Raw genomic sequence first — 16,155 nt, forward strand, 5'->3', positions numbered from 1 at the left:
ACAAAGGTTTAGTATATAGACATTACTAAAACCGACAAAGAACTCTTTGTAGATGAAGAGGTTCCTACGATAATTAGGTCTTGAACAAGAGAAATATGTCTTGCATTGTGACAATTATAGAGGGATCCACGTAAGTTAGAACTTCATGTTCCATTCCAAATCCAACCACATTAATGTGTTGTATCATTAGATTCAGGAGGCACTGGAAGTAAAATCAAGCTCTCTGAGTTTGATGTTTGTTTTCTTATGTTCAGGCCTCTTATATCGAAATCGAGATGATCAAGTTTATGTTAAATAAAATATTTATTTTTTCATTCAATCATACTCTGATTGGATTTAATTCATATATTTAATCATTTGATTTGATTTTAATTTCATGTTATGTTGTAATACTATAAATTATACAGTATTTAGTTAATAATAATGATTTAGTTTAAATCTCAATTCATAATTTTTCAGTTTAAACTAAATTAAATTACAAATCATTAATATTAATATATTCAATTTGGCAAACATATATCATTATAATTTCACTGCTTAGAGCAGTCAGTTGGCATGAAAGACACAATCTTCCCTTGAAGATCAAATCCCACCAAGAAATTCGTCTGAGCCACATTTCCGAAAATGCCAAATGAATCTGCAGGTTCCATGGTTAAGCACACCAAATCTTCCTCCACTCTAATGAATGCATTATATGGCTGCAATTTCAGATCCGCATTGCCACTAAAATGAACTGTGATCACGGGAAGATCATCATCATTCTTGCATTAAACTCGAAAACAAGCTTTAAAAACACCCCTCGGATCACTCACGGTTGATATCCAATTTCTTCCTCCACAATGCTCATCAGTTTTTTGTAAAAATGACTCCCGATGAACGTTAAAGTGGTCCCGGAATCGATTATCATGTTACCCTCTTCGCCGTCTGCAAAATCATAGTCAGTTCTTAAAGAATTCGTGTATGGCAGCTTCTGGCTTCCGACGCTAATGGCTTTCAAGGTAACATAATAATGCTTTGACGGTGCTTTATCAACCAAAGGAGTCGAAAGAAAACCAGAACCGCTAGAACTTGGAGCACCAAAATTTATCTTGCTTGTCACATAATTTGTTGTTTTTGAAGGTGAAATCGGCACCAAACAATAAGAGAATTTCCCATGAACTCAATTGAGAGATTAGCGAAAGAGAGCCCCCGCCAAGACCGACGCGACCTGACTCGGCTTCTTCAACGTTGCCACCATTATTATGTCCGCAGCCAAAAACAACATTAGGAAGTGTGACAGGACTTCTAGAAGTTGAATCTCCGATGGCGAAATTTTCTACCGCGAGATTTCGTACAGTGAAGGTTTTATCTCCGTAAGTATAATTGTACCCGCACAAGTTGATGTCTGATTCGCAACGTTTGCTCTTTTCAAGAGCGGAGCAGTAAGGAGATGCACATGTCAAAGTCTTGTAAGTTGAAGATCTTTTGGGACCAAACAAGGGAGGTTTTTGCTTGTAGCATTCTTTACATGGTTTGCATTGAAGCCACATGAGGTCGGTGCCGGTATCGGCTACTCCGATTAACACGACAGGCGGGGTCCCGATGCAGATGTTCATTAAATATTCTCCAGTAACGGCAGCGGGCACCAGGTGCGTGGAGAAATTTTGCAAAGGCTGATGATGATGGTCATAAGATTGTTTTGAGATAGTTCATACGTGAAACTGAACGAAGAACAGCCTTATGCAATCTATCAAAATGGGAATCGAAAGCATCCTAAAAGGGAGAGAGAGGAGAGTCACGATATATGAGATCAACAGGGAAACTTCCACCATTGTGATTACTTTCTACGAAGGTAAAGGATACGATGAGAGCAAACCAAATTAGTGAGCTTAATTTCAAAGTGGCTGCCATTGTTTGTGAGAGTAGAAAAAAGATGGTGAATTTTTTGAAAAATTGTGGAGGATATTTATAGGGTCGTCATGCTTGAGTCATATGCAAAGGCTAAGAAGATGAAAGCATATTATAAAGTTAAAAGTTACTTAAAATGTAAGAGATGAAATTAATAACATTAATTTTTTTTAATGATATTAAATTAGTAATTAGTAATGTTGAGTATTAATGAATAATGCTTTGAACATATGGTAGAAGTGTAAAGAATGATAAGTGATTTAAGATAATATATTTGGTGAAATTAAAATAATTACTTAAATGGCTTATCATTCTTTATATTACTACCATAAAACTTTTGGATTTGTTCAAAGCATTATTCGTCAATTCTCATAATTACTAAGCTAATACTGTAATCCACTTATATTTATAATTGAAGTTAATTCTCACCTTTTAAAAAGTTGTATTTTCTCTTATAAAAATTGATTTTTTCAATCACCATTTCTTGACCAATTTTGTCGTTTTCAATTGTATTCTCTCTCTCCTGATTTCTCTCATCAAAGATAAAGGTTTAAACAAAATTGTTTTTGTCTGAGATGAAGATAATGAGTCTTTATCTCAGATGAAGATTAATAATTTTTGTCTTTATTTTTGACAAAAGAAACTGAAAGAAAGAAAAAATAAGAGTAAAGACAACAAAATTCGTTAGAAAGTGATGAATGAGAAAATCAAATCCTAAAGGGAGTGAATGTAATTTTTTAAAATTATTAGTTTTTTAAATTAAAAAGAGGGAAATGAGATAAAAATTTTAATTTTTAAAATATTTTTATTAAATAAATTTTAATAGAATATTAAGTATTTGAGTTTTTGAAATTTCGTACTAAGGTTAGAGTGTGGATAAGTCCTTTGGCCTTTAACAAGGTACACATATAACATTAATTAAGTAAACATTAAAGATATTATTAATTGGTGCCCCTTGACCGTTCATTTTCTCTATAGTAATTCATAAACTCTACATTTTTTTTTTTAAATAAGTACTTATTACATGATCTCCACGTTTTGAGTAACGTTAACTTTATAAGATGCTCTTCAACTTCTGTGTCTTTACAAATGACTCACGCACGATGACCCTATAAAAAACCTGCACAAGTTTTCAAATAATTCACCACCTTTCTTACTCTCGCAAAACATGGCAGCCACTTTCAATTTGAGCTCACTAATATGGTTTGCTCTTACCCTAGTCTTTACATTTGCAGAAACAAATAATAATGGTGGACGTTTCACTGCTGATCTCGTACATCGTGACTCCCCTCTCTCTCCCTTTTATGATCCTTTGGAATCCCATTTCGATAGATTGCATAATGCTTTTCGTCGTTCAATTTCACGTATGAACTATCTCAAAACAATCTTTTCACCGTCATCATCAGGCCCAGCAAAACTTCTCCAGGCGCCGCTGGTGCCCACTGGTGGAGAATATTTAATGAACATCTCCATTGGGACCCCGCCTGTCGTGTTAATCGGAATCGCCGACACCGGCAGTGACCTTACTTGGATTCAATGCAAGCCTTGCAAAGAATGCTACAAGCAAAAACCTCCGTTGTTTGATCCCAAAAAATCTTCAACTTACAAAATCTTAACATGTGAATCTCGTTACTGCTCCGCTCTTGACGACGGCAAACGTTGCGAATCGCACATGAACTTGTGCGGATACAGTTACTCTTACGGAGATAATTCCTTCACTGAAGGAAGTCTGGCGGTGGAAAATTTGGCCATGGGAGATTCAACTTCTGGAAGTCCTGTCACACTTCCGAATATTGTTTTTGGCTGCGGACATGATAATGGTGGCACGTTTGATGAAAACGGGTCGGGTATCATCGGTCTTGGCGGGGGCTCTCTCTCGCTGATCTCTCAATTGAGTTCATCAATCAAAGGGAAATTCACTTATTGTTTGGCCCCAATTTCATCTTCAGCAACCAGCAAGATAAAATTTGGCGCTCCGAGTTTTAACGGTTCAAGTCCTGGACTTATTTCAACTCCTTTGATTGATAAAGCACCGGCAACGTATTATTACGTTACCTTGGAAGCCATTAGTGTCGGAAACAAGAAGCTGCCATACACGAATTCTTTAAAAACTGATTATGATTTTGTAGAAGTCGAGGAGGGTAACATGATAGTCGATTCAGGGACGACTTTAACGTTTATTGAGAGTCAGTTTTACGACAAATTGGCCACTGTTTTGGAGAAAGAAATTGGATCTCAACGTGTGAGTGATCCGAAGGGTGTTTTTGGAGCTTGTTTTCGAGTTAAAAGCAAGAATGAAGACCATCTTCCTGTTATCACAGTTCATTTTAGTGGCAATGCGGATCTGAAATTACAGCCATTGAATGCATTCATTAGAGTGGAGGAAGATTTGGTGTGCTTTACTATGGTGCCTTCAGATTCCATTGCCATTTTTGGAAATTTGGCTCAAATGAATTTCCTGGTGGGATTTGATCTTGAAGGGAAGACTGTATCTTTCATGCCAAATGACTGCTCGAAGCAGTAAAATTATAATAATATATGTATGCAAAATTCAATATATTAATAATAATGATTGGTGATTTAATTTGGTTTAAAATAAAAACTAACATATATAATTAAATGAAAATTGGCAAAAGTTTATATTTATTTGTTATTTATTAATTTTTACACATGGTTAAACTTGATCAACTTGATTTCGAGATGAGAGGTCTGAACATAAAGAAACAAACATCAAGCTCTATGATACTTAGATTTGTTTTTCATCTTGTTCAACTGTTCTATATGTCTCAGTGGTATCTATATAGATTTGTTTGTTCAAAAGAAGAAGAACCTCTCCTTTCGTTGCCTTCTCATTGACCACATCAACATAATCATAGATGAAAGAATCAATCAAACACATTCAAATTGTATTGAAGACAATAACTTCTATGTTTGTTGTCTTCTCATTAAAGACATCATAATCATTCAATATTGAATTTACTAAACACATTCGGATTGCATCGACAGCGACTTGGAAGGGGAACCAAATGAAAGACCCAAGCTTCATGTATGAGCCAATCTAATGTGCTCCAAGACAAACCGTTCTCCTCCTCCATAGCTTTGTTTGCAGCCTCAGACAAGTCTTTCACATTCTTCCGCAGCTCTTTAGAATTCTCTCCTTCCATCAACTCCCTCACCTTCTTCTTCAGCTCTTCCCTCTTCAAAAAACCATCACATCTCTCTACTCTTAACACCACTTTAATCTCCTCCACAACCAATTTTGCATTCAATGGCTGCTCTGCCATCATAGGCCATGCGAGAATCGGAACGCCCGCATATATGCTCTCCAACAGTGAGTTCCATCCACAATGGCTTAAAAAACCTTCCACACTTTTGTGCAACAATATTTCCCTCTGATCCACCCACTCTCTTACCACAATTCCTCTCTCTTTAACCCTCTCTTCAAATCCCTCCCCAACTTCCCATTCATCTTTCCTTATCACCCACAAAAAGTTCGCCTCTGATTCTTCCAACCCAATTGCTATTTCCTGCTCCGCTGAAATCTCTGCTTGCGTCCCGAAAGAAACATATAGTTATAGAACTGGGCTTCGCTGACTAAGCTTTTGGTCTAGCCATTAAATCCACGAGGGTTTTGGACGTGTTTTTTCATTTATGGTCGATGGCTCAGCCAGGCAAGGGGGTCCGACACACCAGACCTTTGATTTTGCCTCGCGGTTATAGTAATCAACGAACACAGATTCAAGCTCTTCAAAACTATTCATAATCATGCCATAGCTATTTGATGCTGCTGTTAAATGTTTTATCATGAACTCAAATTCGGCACCATTAGGATCCCAAAACATCCGTCCGAATTCACTTTTAGAAACCCTAATCCCAGGAAAATGAGGCAGCGCCATTGTCTCATCATCTTTCTCAACTCCAATCAGAACCCGATTCTCCAGTGCATCATTCGAGACGCTCATTGCATAAGCTCCCATGCTCTAAAAAACAAACCTCGGGAAACCGAATTTCGAAGCGGATTCCAAGGTCCACCACAGGAAGCCATCGGACACCATAAAAGTGACACGTGGCAGACGCTGAAGCTCCCGTTCGAACGCTGGTTGCATTAGTTTCGTTGCTTCGGTGAATTGAACATAGAGTGATATTTTGGGAAGTTTATCGGTGCTCTCGACACCGTCTGGGATTTCGGGAATGTTTTCCTGGTAAAGAAGATCGATTATAGAGACGGTGGTGTCATTGAGAAACTGAGCAATGAAGGAATGGTTGCCTGGAGTGGTGAAGATCGTGACAGCAACGTTCCGACGGCGGAGGAGGAGGCGAGCAAGATGCAGAATTGGCACCGTATGACCCTTTGACATGAACGGAAACAGAACTATATGAACAAGCATTCTGTTTGTAAAAAAATTTCAATCTTGACAGACAATACAAGGGTTCAAGGTCCTCTTTCTCTATGAAGAATAATTACAGGATTAAAGGTGGTATATACATGAAGAAATTATTTCAGGATTTGAATCCTAGCGTGATTTGAATACTAGCTTGAATTATTCCAGTTATAGTAGGATATCATTACTAATTTGAATTTACATATATATATATATATATATATATATATATATATATATATATATATATATATATATATATATATATATATATATATATATGAAGCCTTTACCCTATTTTTAATAAGTAATAACAATATTATTTAAACTCTTTGAGTATTTGGAGAATGAAAATCAAATTGGAGGTTGACCGTTCAAAGTAATCAAATCCCCATTTTCTTACCTATTTTGAACTGATTGCTCGAAGCAGTAAAATTATAATAATATATGTATGCCGAAATCAATATTTTAGTAAGGCCAAAGGTCTTATTCTCTTCTAAAGTATTCTCTCTTATCTCAAGTTTTCATCCCTTAATTTTGAAAATCTCAACTCATTCATAAGTAATTAAAATTAACGGTTTTAGAGATAAAATTGTCATTTTTCTTGTAATATTAAAAATAAACTAAAATTTAATCTCCTTTCTCTCCACTACACCTTAAAAACTAAGGGGGTGTTTGGTTTGAATAATGTTTTATTACCAAAATAGAAAGATTACCTTGAAGATAGATTACTTAGAAGATTACTGGGTATTAATGATTACTATGTTTGATAAAATTGGATAGCTATAAATAATTATTATGTTTGGTTAAAAGTAATAAAAGATTACTAATAAATTATTTTACTTAAATACCCTTGAATATAATTATTTTTAAATATTTTTTATAATATTTGTCATATTAATTAAAAATAAATTTATTTTTGTCTTAAAAAACTAATAAATAATAATATAATTATAATAAAATCAAGATTACCTTGGTAATCTTTAAATACCCAAGGTGAATGTGGTAATCAGATTACTACCTATATTACCTGTCACGTCAGCATTGGTAATAGAAGATTACTGTAATATTTTATTACTGACAAACCAAAGAAGGGAATAAAAGATAGATTACCAAGGTATTCTATCTTAATTGGAACCAAACGACCTCTAAAAGTTTTCTTCTAACTAAGTTTTAAAAAAATGACATTCCCTCTTAGGGTTTAGTTTTCAGATCTCTGATGTCAAATCCAAAGTCATCATCTGTTATGAATATCTTCCGATGTCTTCTCTCCCTCCGACAGCTAAACTTATCTCGTTTGGAAGCTTGGATGGCATTGATTGATGTCAAAAATTACTCTCAACTTTGTCAGGAAGATGAAGATGAGATCCGACGAAGACGAGAGATCTCATCTTCATCGGGGAAGGCGAGAGATCTCATCTTCATCAGGGAGATGATGTTTTTCTCCCCTGACAAAATATCATCTCCAGTTGAGTTTAGGATTGTCAGTCAGAGAAAGAGATGGCGAGAGAGCGACCGTCGGAGGAAGAGAAAGGAGAATTGTCGGAGATGGTACTGGAGTTTGAAAACTAAATTCTGGGGGAAAATGTCATTTTTTAAAACTTGACTTTTGGGGGAAATTATAAATGTTTAGAGTAGGAGAGAAAAAGAAATAAAATTTTAAAGGGTTAAAGTTTCATTAACTTTAACCTCTCATAATTGGGTAAATAAAATTTTTAAAGTTAAGAGATGAAAACTTGAGATAAGAGGATACTTTGGGTGGAAAAAGTCCTTTTGCCTAATAATAATAATGATTTGTCATTTAATTTGGTTTAAAATGAAAGCTAGCATATATAATTAAATGAAAATTGGCAAAAGTTTATATTCATATATTGTTTATTACTTTTTACAACAATATTTTTGTTCGTTTAGAATCAAAAATACTGATTCTCCTCTTGCAAGAGCTGCTCTTCACCTTGTTCTTACAATCTAACGTACTTTTATTAACAAAAATAAAAAGAGTGGGGGGCAAAATTTTATTTAATTTGACGATTTTTTGTTGCAACAATTTTATTAAAAAAATAATAATAACTTTTTAACAAATTTAATGGTGCAAATATTAAAGAGTTTTCATCAATAATGAATTTGCCTATGTTATGCATAGTTCTTTGATTTGCCCTGAACTATAAAGAGTAAGTAATTTAACTTTAATTTCTTAATAATGTGCATCCAGTAATTACTTCCATATAAATTTCTGAATAATGTGGATCCAGATATTACTTCCATATAAACACCCAATTTTAGGTACTATACTTTAATGTGAATTTTTTATCCTATATTTTTATACTACCTTGAATCCTGCAATTATTCTTCATATAGAGAGACAAGACCTTGAGCCCTTGTATTGTCTGTCAAGATTAGGGATGGCAACGGGGAGGGGATCTCAATCCCCGTCCCCGCTACGAGGATGAAAATGAATCCCCGTCCCCTCCCCGCAAAGTAAAATCCCCTCCCTATCCCTTCCCCGTCTCCGCGGGGAAAAATCCCCTCCCCATACCCGTAAAAAAAATCTTTTTTTTTATACATTCTAAATACAATATAAATATATTAAATAATAAAATTAAGCAAAATTAAAATTAACCTACTATTTCAAATATCATAAATATAATATATTAACTACTTTAATATGCATAACAAAACTCTAAATAAATTTGAAAAATATAAATAATTTAAAATTATAAAAATATATTAGTATTTTAAATAAATATATTAATATAAAAGGGTGGGGAGGGGAAGGGTCGGAGCAGGGAGGGGACACATATATCCCCATCCCCGGCCCGTCCCCGATTGTGGGGATTTTTTTTATCCCCATCCCCGTCCCCTTCCCCGATTCTATCGGGGAATCCATCCCCGTTAGGGTCGGAGAGGCTCGGAGCCCCTAAAGTCAGGCCCAAATTGCCATTCCTAGTCAAGATTGACATTTTTTTACAAACAAAATGGAATCGAATTCATCTGTTCATGTAATTCTGTTTCCGTTCATGTCAAAGGGTCATACGGTGCCAATTCTGCATCTTGCTCGCCTCCTCCGATGCCGTCCAAACGTCGCTGTCACCATCTTCACCACTCCAGGCAACCATTCCTTCATTGCTCAGTTTCTCAAGGACACCAGCGTCTCTATAATCGATCTTCTTTACCCGGAAAACATCCCCGAAATCCCAGCCGGTGTCGAGAGCACCGATGAACTTCCCAAAATATCACTCTTTGTTCAATTCGCCGAAGCAACGAAACTAATGCAACCAGCCTTCGAACGGGAGCTTCAGCGTCTGCCACCTGTCACTTTCATGGTGTCCGACGGCTTCCCGTGGTGGACCTTGGAACCTGCTTCGAAATTCGATTTCCCGAGGTTTGTTTTTTACAGCATGGGAGCTTATGCAATGAGCGTCTCGAATGACGCAATGGAAAATAGGGTTCTGATTGGAGTTGAGAAAGATGATGAGAGAGTGGCTCTGCCTCATTTTCCTTGGATTAAGGTTTGTAAAAGTGAATTGTGACGGATGTTTTACGATCCTAAAGGTGCCGAATTTGAGTTCATGATAAAGCATTTAACAGCAGCGTCAAATAGCTATGGCATGATTATCAATAGCTTTCAGGAGCTCGAATCTGTGTTCGTTGATTACCATAACCGCGAGGCAAAACCAAAGGCCTGGTGTGTCGGACCCCTTTGCCTGGCTGAGCCATCGACCATAAATGATAAGAAGCCCTTGTGGATTCAATGGCTAGACCAAAAGCTTGGTCAGGGAAGCCCAGTTCTATATGTTTCCTTTGGGACGCAAGCAGAGATTTCAGCGGAGCAAATTAAGGAAATAGCAATTGGGTTGGAAGAATCTAAGGTGAACTTTTTGTGGGTGATAAGGGAAGATGAATGGGAAGTGGGGAAGAGGTTTGAAGAGAGGGTTAAAGAGAGAGGAATTGTGGTAAGAGAGTGGGTGGATCAGAGGGAAATATTGTTGCACAAAAGTGTGAGTGGTTTTTTAAGCCATTGTGGATGGAACTCAGTGTTGGAGAGCATATGTGCGGGCGTTCCGATTCTCGCATGGCCGATGATGGCAGAGCAGCCATTGAATGCAAAATTGGTTGTGGAAGAGATTAAAGTGGGGTTAAGAGTAGAGGGATGTGATGGTTTTGTGAAGAGGGAAGAGTTGAAGAAGAAGGTGAGAGAGTTGATGGAAGGAGAAAATTCTGAAGAGTTGCGGAAGAATGTGGAAAACTTGTCTGAGGCTGCAAACAAAGTTATGGAGGAGGCGAAAGGTTTGTCTTGGAACACATTGGATTCGCTCATACTAGAAGCTCGCAATCCTTGGTTCTTTCGGTTGGGGAGTGGCTATTGGCTAGCTAATTACGAGGACCGTTTTGCGCAGCGAACACCGTCATACTTCAACAGGATGAGGGAGAGAGAGTCGTTTGACCCCCTTTGACTCTATAAAAAAAAAGGAATTAGTGTTTTATTGACCCCAAAAAAAAAATGGAATTAGTATTATATATATATATATTTATATAATTTTGCTCTTGTATGTATAATGTTCTGCTATAAAATGTATTTTTAATTTTTGAATAGGTAAACAAGTATAATTAGATTTAAATCAAACTTATTTAAACTCAATAATAAAATTAATTTGAACAAACCTAAAATGAGCTTAATTCAAATAAATTTGAATTTGAGTTCAAATTTAAGTTTAAGAATTAAAAAATTTTGGGTTTGACCAGTACACATCCAAATAATATAATTTTAGTCATTTTTTGTTTGGTTACAATATCAAACTGAACTCAAAGTTTTACTTAATTCGATTCGAGCTCTTCTTTTTTCAAGTGAATCGAACTTGAACAACTTTGAAAACAGTTTGGTGAGATCAAATTCAAGTTCAACTGCCCTCAAATTGAGTTGAGTTCGAGTTTAGTTTGGTTTGAATTCAACTCTATAAACAAGTAGTAGAGGTAGACTATGCGCGAGAGTCATTTGTGCTTCTTACTTGTTTACCCCTTTCTCCACAATATTATCAATCCTCTTTCACATTCATATCATATTATTATAATGCTTTAATATGGCACCTGAAAATGATTCAACTAGGGTTGGATATGAGTTGAGCCTGAATAGGGTCCAACTCATTTTTGAAAGACCAAGGCATAGGCTCGATTCAAGCTCAGTGGAACACAAGTTTGTGTTAGACTCGCTTCATAATTTTAGAGTTTTTGATCAATTCACACTTAGCTTGGGTTCGTGTGTATTAGCCAAACTTTGCTTAAATTCGCACAAGATGTTCGTATTGACTCAGTTATAAAGCTTGGCTTTGAACTTGTATTTCATTCTTATGTTAAATTATGGATAATTCATATGTACAATCATTCAACTGCCATTTTTGTTATTTTTTATTTTTTATATATATTAAAATAGACACAAAATTTTATGCTTAAATATTTTTAGATAAACTTTTATTGAATTTACTTTTTTAAGCAAACTCAATATTTATTTCAATAATACCCCTCTCTAATAATTACTTTTCTTTAATCGTGTTTTTCCTTCGTCAGCATTTTCGTTGGCAGTATACTTTAGTATCATCACATTGATTGTAAGTTTTGTAACTTATAAATCAAAACATTCATAAACTTATTTGAAAACATGTCAATTTTTAGTTTGATTGTTGATATATTCAAATTAAAAAGAAAAACAAAACATATACAAGTACAAAAAATGTAAGTGCGAAAAGTACGAACAAATTTCTAACACTCACGTTTTAAAATAAATATTACGTGATATCTATTATATTATATTATAATATATTATATATAAAATATAATATTTATATATTATATAAATATTACATTGTATTTTATTATAATATATAAATATTATATTATGTATACATAACATAAGCATAAGAAGTGCAAAGAGTGCAAGAGATGTACATCATGTTATATATATAAAATTTTATATATATAGTTATATAAAAATCTTTTTTTATATAAATATTTATAATTTAAATATATATTTATTATATAAACATATTTTAATATATTTATATTAAAATATGAGTGTAAGAAGTGCATAGATATATTAATAATAAAAATAAAAATTAATCTATTTTTGAATAAGTTTATAAATATTTTGATTCATAAGTTATCAAACTTATAACAAAAAAAAAAAAATATAATTGAAGAAAAGTAATTACCAAGAGGGATATTATTGGAATAAATATTGAATTTACTTAAAAAAATTTAATAAAATTTTCTTTAAAAGAATTTAGATATAAAATTTTGTATCTATTTTAATTAATATTATATATATAAATATAAAAGAAAAATGAAAAAACCTAAAAAAGGGTCACCCAAACAACTAAAGCACAACCTAAAAACCGCAAAATCAATCAAAGCTAGTACGAGGTAATCACGGTAAACTTAATTGAGTAATTATAAATGACGATTAGAAATTAATAATTGAGTTGGTTCCATTTTTATTGCCATCACATGCTATCACGTTCACACCCAGGATTGGTCCTGATTTACACCAAATTTGTTAAAACTTGGGTAATTTGAAATACCACGCATATCCCATATACTTGGCCAAATTAATTACACCCCATTATAATCTTCAATGGGATTATTTTTTTTAAATATATTTTTTCTTTTTTTTTCCTTTTTAAGGTATGTAAATGTTGATTCGGGTGTTTTTGAAAAAATATTTATATGATACGTAGGTTATGACACCAGGAGGATTATAAAAATAATTTCAGTTTAATAAAGAATAAATACAGTTTTTAAGGATAATTTGAACGTAAAAAAATGTGGAATCCTCAATAGAAAGTGTTTGAATTCGAGATTTGTTATCGTTATATCAAAATTAAACTCTTAACTTATTTATTCAAATCAAATAATATAATAAACAGTTAGTTGGTTGCTACTCTATACTTGATATTACACCCAAAAAAGAAGAATATGATGGCCATGGACTAATGCCATAGAATAATCCCATATCATTTTCTTATTATTTGTTGGCATTAGTCCATGGCCGTTTTCTTATTCTTTCAAAGCAAGCAAAAAAACATGAAAATAGGTTTAAACTGGAAATTAGATTTTTATAGTTAATTGATTTTGTTTCAGCGGGTAGGTGACTCGGGCAAAATCTGGATATGGGTTTCAGCTAATTTAAGAGGATCTGAATAGAAAATCGATTGAAGTTGCAGACAAGTTTCACTAATTCTAAATGTTGATCAATTTGTATCCTTATTTATCATTTCTAATAATAGATTAAATTATGCATTCAAAAATTGATTAAGTTTGGTTCAGTGGAGTTCTTGAAATTTGAAAATAGGGGTTTGGCCAATTCGGAGAATGATACATGGAGAGGACTCTGAATTAAACTCATTGCGTTGGGCATTTGTCAAGAGTCTATTTATACACTGCTTTTCTTCACCACTTTTTTTTATTTGAGTTAATTAATATTCATCACTTTTCTTCTACTCTCACAGACAATGACAGCCAGTTTAAAATTATGCTCACTTATAATTTGGATTGCTTTTATGGCTGTCTTTGCATTTGCAGAAATCGATAACATCCATGAAAGTTTTAGAGTTGATTTCATACATCCTGACTCACCTCTCTGTCGCTTTTATGATCCTTCCGAATCCGAATTGCATAAGGCTGTTGCTCGATCAATTTCACCTAGGAGCTATGTCAAATCAATCTTATTACCGTCATCATCAGCCTCTGAAAAATTTCCTCCAGCACCGTTGAATCCCAGTTGTGTAGATTATATAGTAACAATGTCCATCAGAACCCTCATTGCAGGGGCCGATACCGGCAGCAACCTCACGTGGATTCAATGCCAACCATACATAAAATGCTACGAGCAAAAAACTCTTTGTTCCCCCGACAAATCTTCAACTCACAACCCTTTTAACATATAAATCTCCTCACTGCAAACATCTTGGCAACAACAGACGTCGCCAATCAGGCACAAACTTGTGTGGGCACACCAAGATGGAGCTGTCACCGAAGGAAATCTGGCTCTAGCAAACTTGGCCACGAGTGCTGTCAAACTTCCGAATATTGTTTTTGGCTGCAGACGTAATAATCATGATGACCCTTTTGATGAAAAGGTGCCGGGTCTCATGGTCTTGGTGGGGGCCTGTTTCGCTAATATCTCAATTGAATTCTTCAATCGAAGGAAATTTTAATGATCCTGGTATTTTTTCTACTAATTTAGTTGAAAGAACACAAAATGTTTCATCAGGTTGCCATAGAAGCAATTAGCGTTGGAAACGAGAAACTGCCATGCACTAATTCTGATAAGGGTAACATCATGATTGATTCAGACACAACTGCACAAATTTTGCACAAGCTTTGCACAAATTAGGTTGGTACTTGCACAAATTTTGCACAATTTTTGCACAGATGTACTTGCACAAATTTTGCCTGATGATGATGGTGATAACAACAGGGGAGTCACATTGTATGAGATCAACCTTGAATCTCCCATCGATGTTATTGGTGGCTGCCATTTTTTCTGATAGTTGAAGAAAAGTGGTGAATTATTTGACAACATGTGCAGGAAATTTATAGGGTCGCCGTGTAAAGACACAGTAGTTTGAAAGCGCATTACAAAGTTGACATTACTCAAGAGTGTGGGAAACTTAAAAAAGATCCAAGGACTATTTATCACTCAAATTTTAATAACAAATAGAGATTTATTTATGAAAATTTAAAAATTTATTTTTAAATTAATTATTATTTAATTTTTTTATTAAAAGAAAGGACAAAATTATTATTTTGTTATTAAACTCTAAAATCTTAAAAATTTATATTATTTTTCTTCTTTAGTTTGAAAAATTAATAATACATAAAATTTGAAAATAAGGGGTTTGGCCGATTCAAAAAATGATACATTAAGACAATTCTGAATTAAACTCATTGCGTTGGACATTATCCAAGAGTTTATAGATACCCTGCTTTTCTTCATCACTTGTTTTTATTTGAGTTAATTAATATTCATCACTCTTTTTATTCTCACACACAACTAGTTTGAAATTATGCTCACTTATAATTTAGTTTGCTTTTATAGTTGTCTTTGCATTTATAGAAACCAACGTTGGTGAAAATTTTAGTGTTGATTTTATACGCTCGTGACTCTCCACACTCTCCCTTTTATGATCCTTCCAAATCCAAATTGCATAAGGCTGTTGTTCATTCACTATGTCAAATCAATCTTATCACCGTCATAATCAGCCTCTGAAAATTTTCCTCCGGCACCCCTGAATCCCAGTTGTGGAGATTATTTAGGGACAATGTCCATCAGAACCCTCATTGCAGGGGCTACTACCGGCAGCAATCTCACGTGGATTCAATGTCAGCCATGCATAAAATGCTACCAGGAAAAAACTCTTTTTGTCCTAAAATTCTTCGACTTACAATCTCCTCAATGCAAACATCTTGGCAACAACAGACGTCGCCAATCAGGTACAAACTTGTGTGGGTACACCAAGATGGAGCCGTCACTGAAGGAAATCTGGCTCTAGAAAATTTGGCCACGAAAGATTCAACTGCTGGAAGTGCTGTCAAACTTCCGAATATTGTTTTTGGCTGCGGATGTAAGCCCTTTTGATGAAAACGTGTCAGGTCTCATGGCCTTGGTAGAGGCCTGTCTCGCTAATATCTCAATTGAATTCTTCAATCGAAGAAAATTTTAGTGATCTTGATATTTTTTTTACTAATTTAGTTGAAAGAACACAAAATGTTTCATCACGTTACCATAGAAGCAATTAGCGTTGAAAACGAGAAGCTGTCATGCACTGATTCTGATAAGGGTAACATCATGATCGATTTAGACACAACTGCACAAATTTTGCACAAACCTTGC

The 16,155-nt window shown here is 34.5% G+C and overlaps 3 protein-coding genes and 1 pseudogene across 3 annotated transcripts; 2 read left to right on the forward strand and 2 right to left on the reverse strand.

Moving 5' to 3' along the window:
* Nucleotides 1-530: 530 nt before the first annotated feature.
* Nucleotides 531-1,595, reverse strand: LOC123196530 (probable aspartic protease At2g35615). The gene is made up of 2 exons (XM_044610594.1): nt 1,208-1,595; nt 531-733 (listed from the first exon to the last, which is right to left on the reverse strand). Exons 1-2 carry the CDS (start codon nt 1,593-1,595, stop codon nt 531-533), a joined length of 591 nt encoding a protein of 196 aa, XP_044466529.1.
* Nucleotides 1,596-3,055: 1,460 nt separating this feature from the next.
* LOC123196531 (probable aspartic protease At2g35615) lies at nt 3,056-4,411 on the forward strand. Its single transcript, XM_044610595.1, has one exon. The coding sequence runs from the start codon at nt 3,056-3,058 to the stop codon at nt 4,409-4,411; it is 1,356 nt and encodes a 451-aa protein (XP_044466530.1).
* A 436-nt stretch (nt 4,412-4,847) lies between these two features.
* Nucleotides 4,848-5,864, reverse strand: LOC123196532 (UDP-glycosyltransferase 90A1-like). Its single transcript, XM_044610596.1, has 2 exons — nt 5,525-5,864; nt 4,848-5,431 (listed from the first exon to the last, which is right to left on the reverse strand). The coding sequence occupies exons 1-2, from the start codon at nt 5,862-5,864 to the stop codon at nt 4,848-4,850; spliced, it is 924 nt and encodes a 307-aa protein (XP_044466531.1).
* A 3,380-nt stretch (nt 5,865-9,244) lies between these two features.
* Nucleotides 9,245-10,755, forward strand: LOC123197081 (annotated as a pseudogene).
* The last annotated feature ends 5,400 nt before the right edge of the window (nt 10,756-16,155 follow it).

The sequence above is a fragment of the Mangifera indica genome, chromosome 14 (assembly GCF_011075055.1).
Source record: "Mangifera indica cultivar Alphonso chromosome 14, CATAS_Mindica_2.1, whole genome shotgun sequence".
Taxonomy (NCBI): domain Eukaryota; kingdom Viridiplantae; phylum Streptophyta; class Magnoliopsida; order Sapindales; family Anacardiaceae; genus Mangifera; species Mangifera indica.

Excerpts from the sequence above, each read along its gene's own strand:
- LOC123196530 (XM_044610594.1), bottom strand. The coding sequence starts at position 1,595 with ATGAACATCTGCATCGGGACCCCGCCTGTCGTGTTAATCGGAGTAGCC. Across the intron at positions 734-1,207 it reads CGTTGAAGAAGCCGAGTCAG|TTCATTTTAGTGGCAATGCG; the intron begins GTCGCGTCGGTC and ends CCGTGATCACAG.
- LOC123196531 (XM_044610595.1), top strand. The coding sequence starts at position 3,056 with ATGGCAGCCACTTTCAATTTGAGCTCACTAATATGGTTTGCTCTTACC.
- LOC123196532 (XM_044610596.1), bottom strand. The coding sequence starts at position 5,864 with ATGGGAGCTTATGCAATGAGCGTCTCGAATGATGCACTGGAGAATCGG. Across the intron at positions 5,432-5,524 it reads GACCATAAATGAAAAAACAC|AGATTTCAGCGGAGCAGGAA; the intron begins GTCCAAAACCCT and ends GGACGCAAGCAG.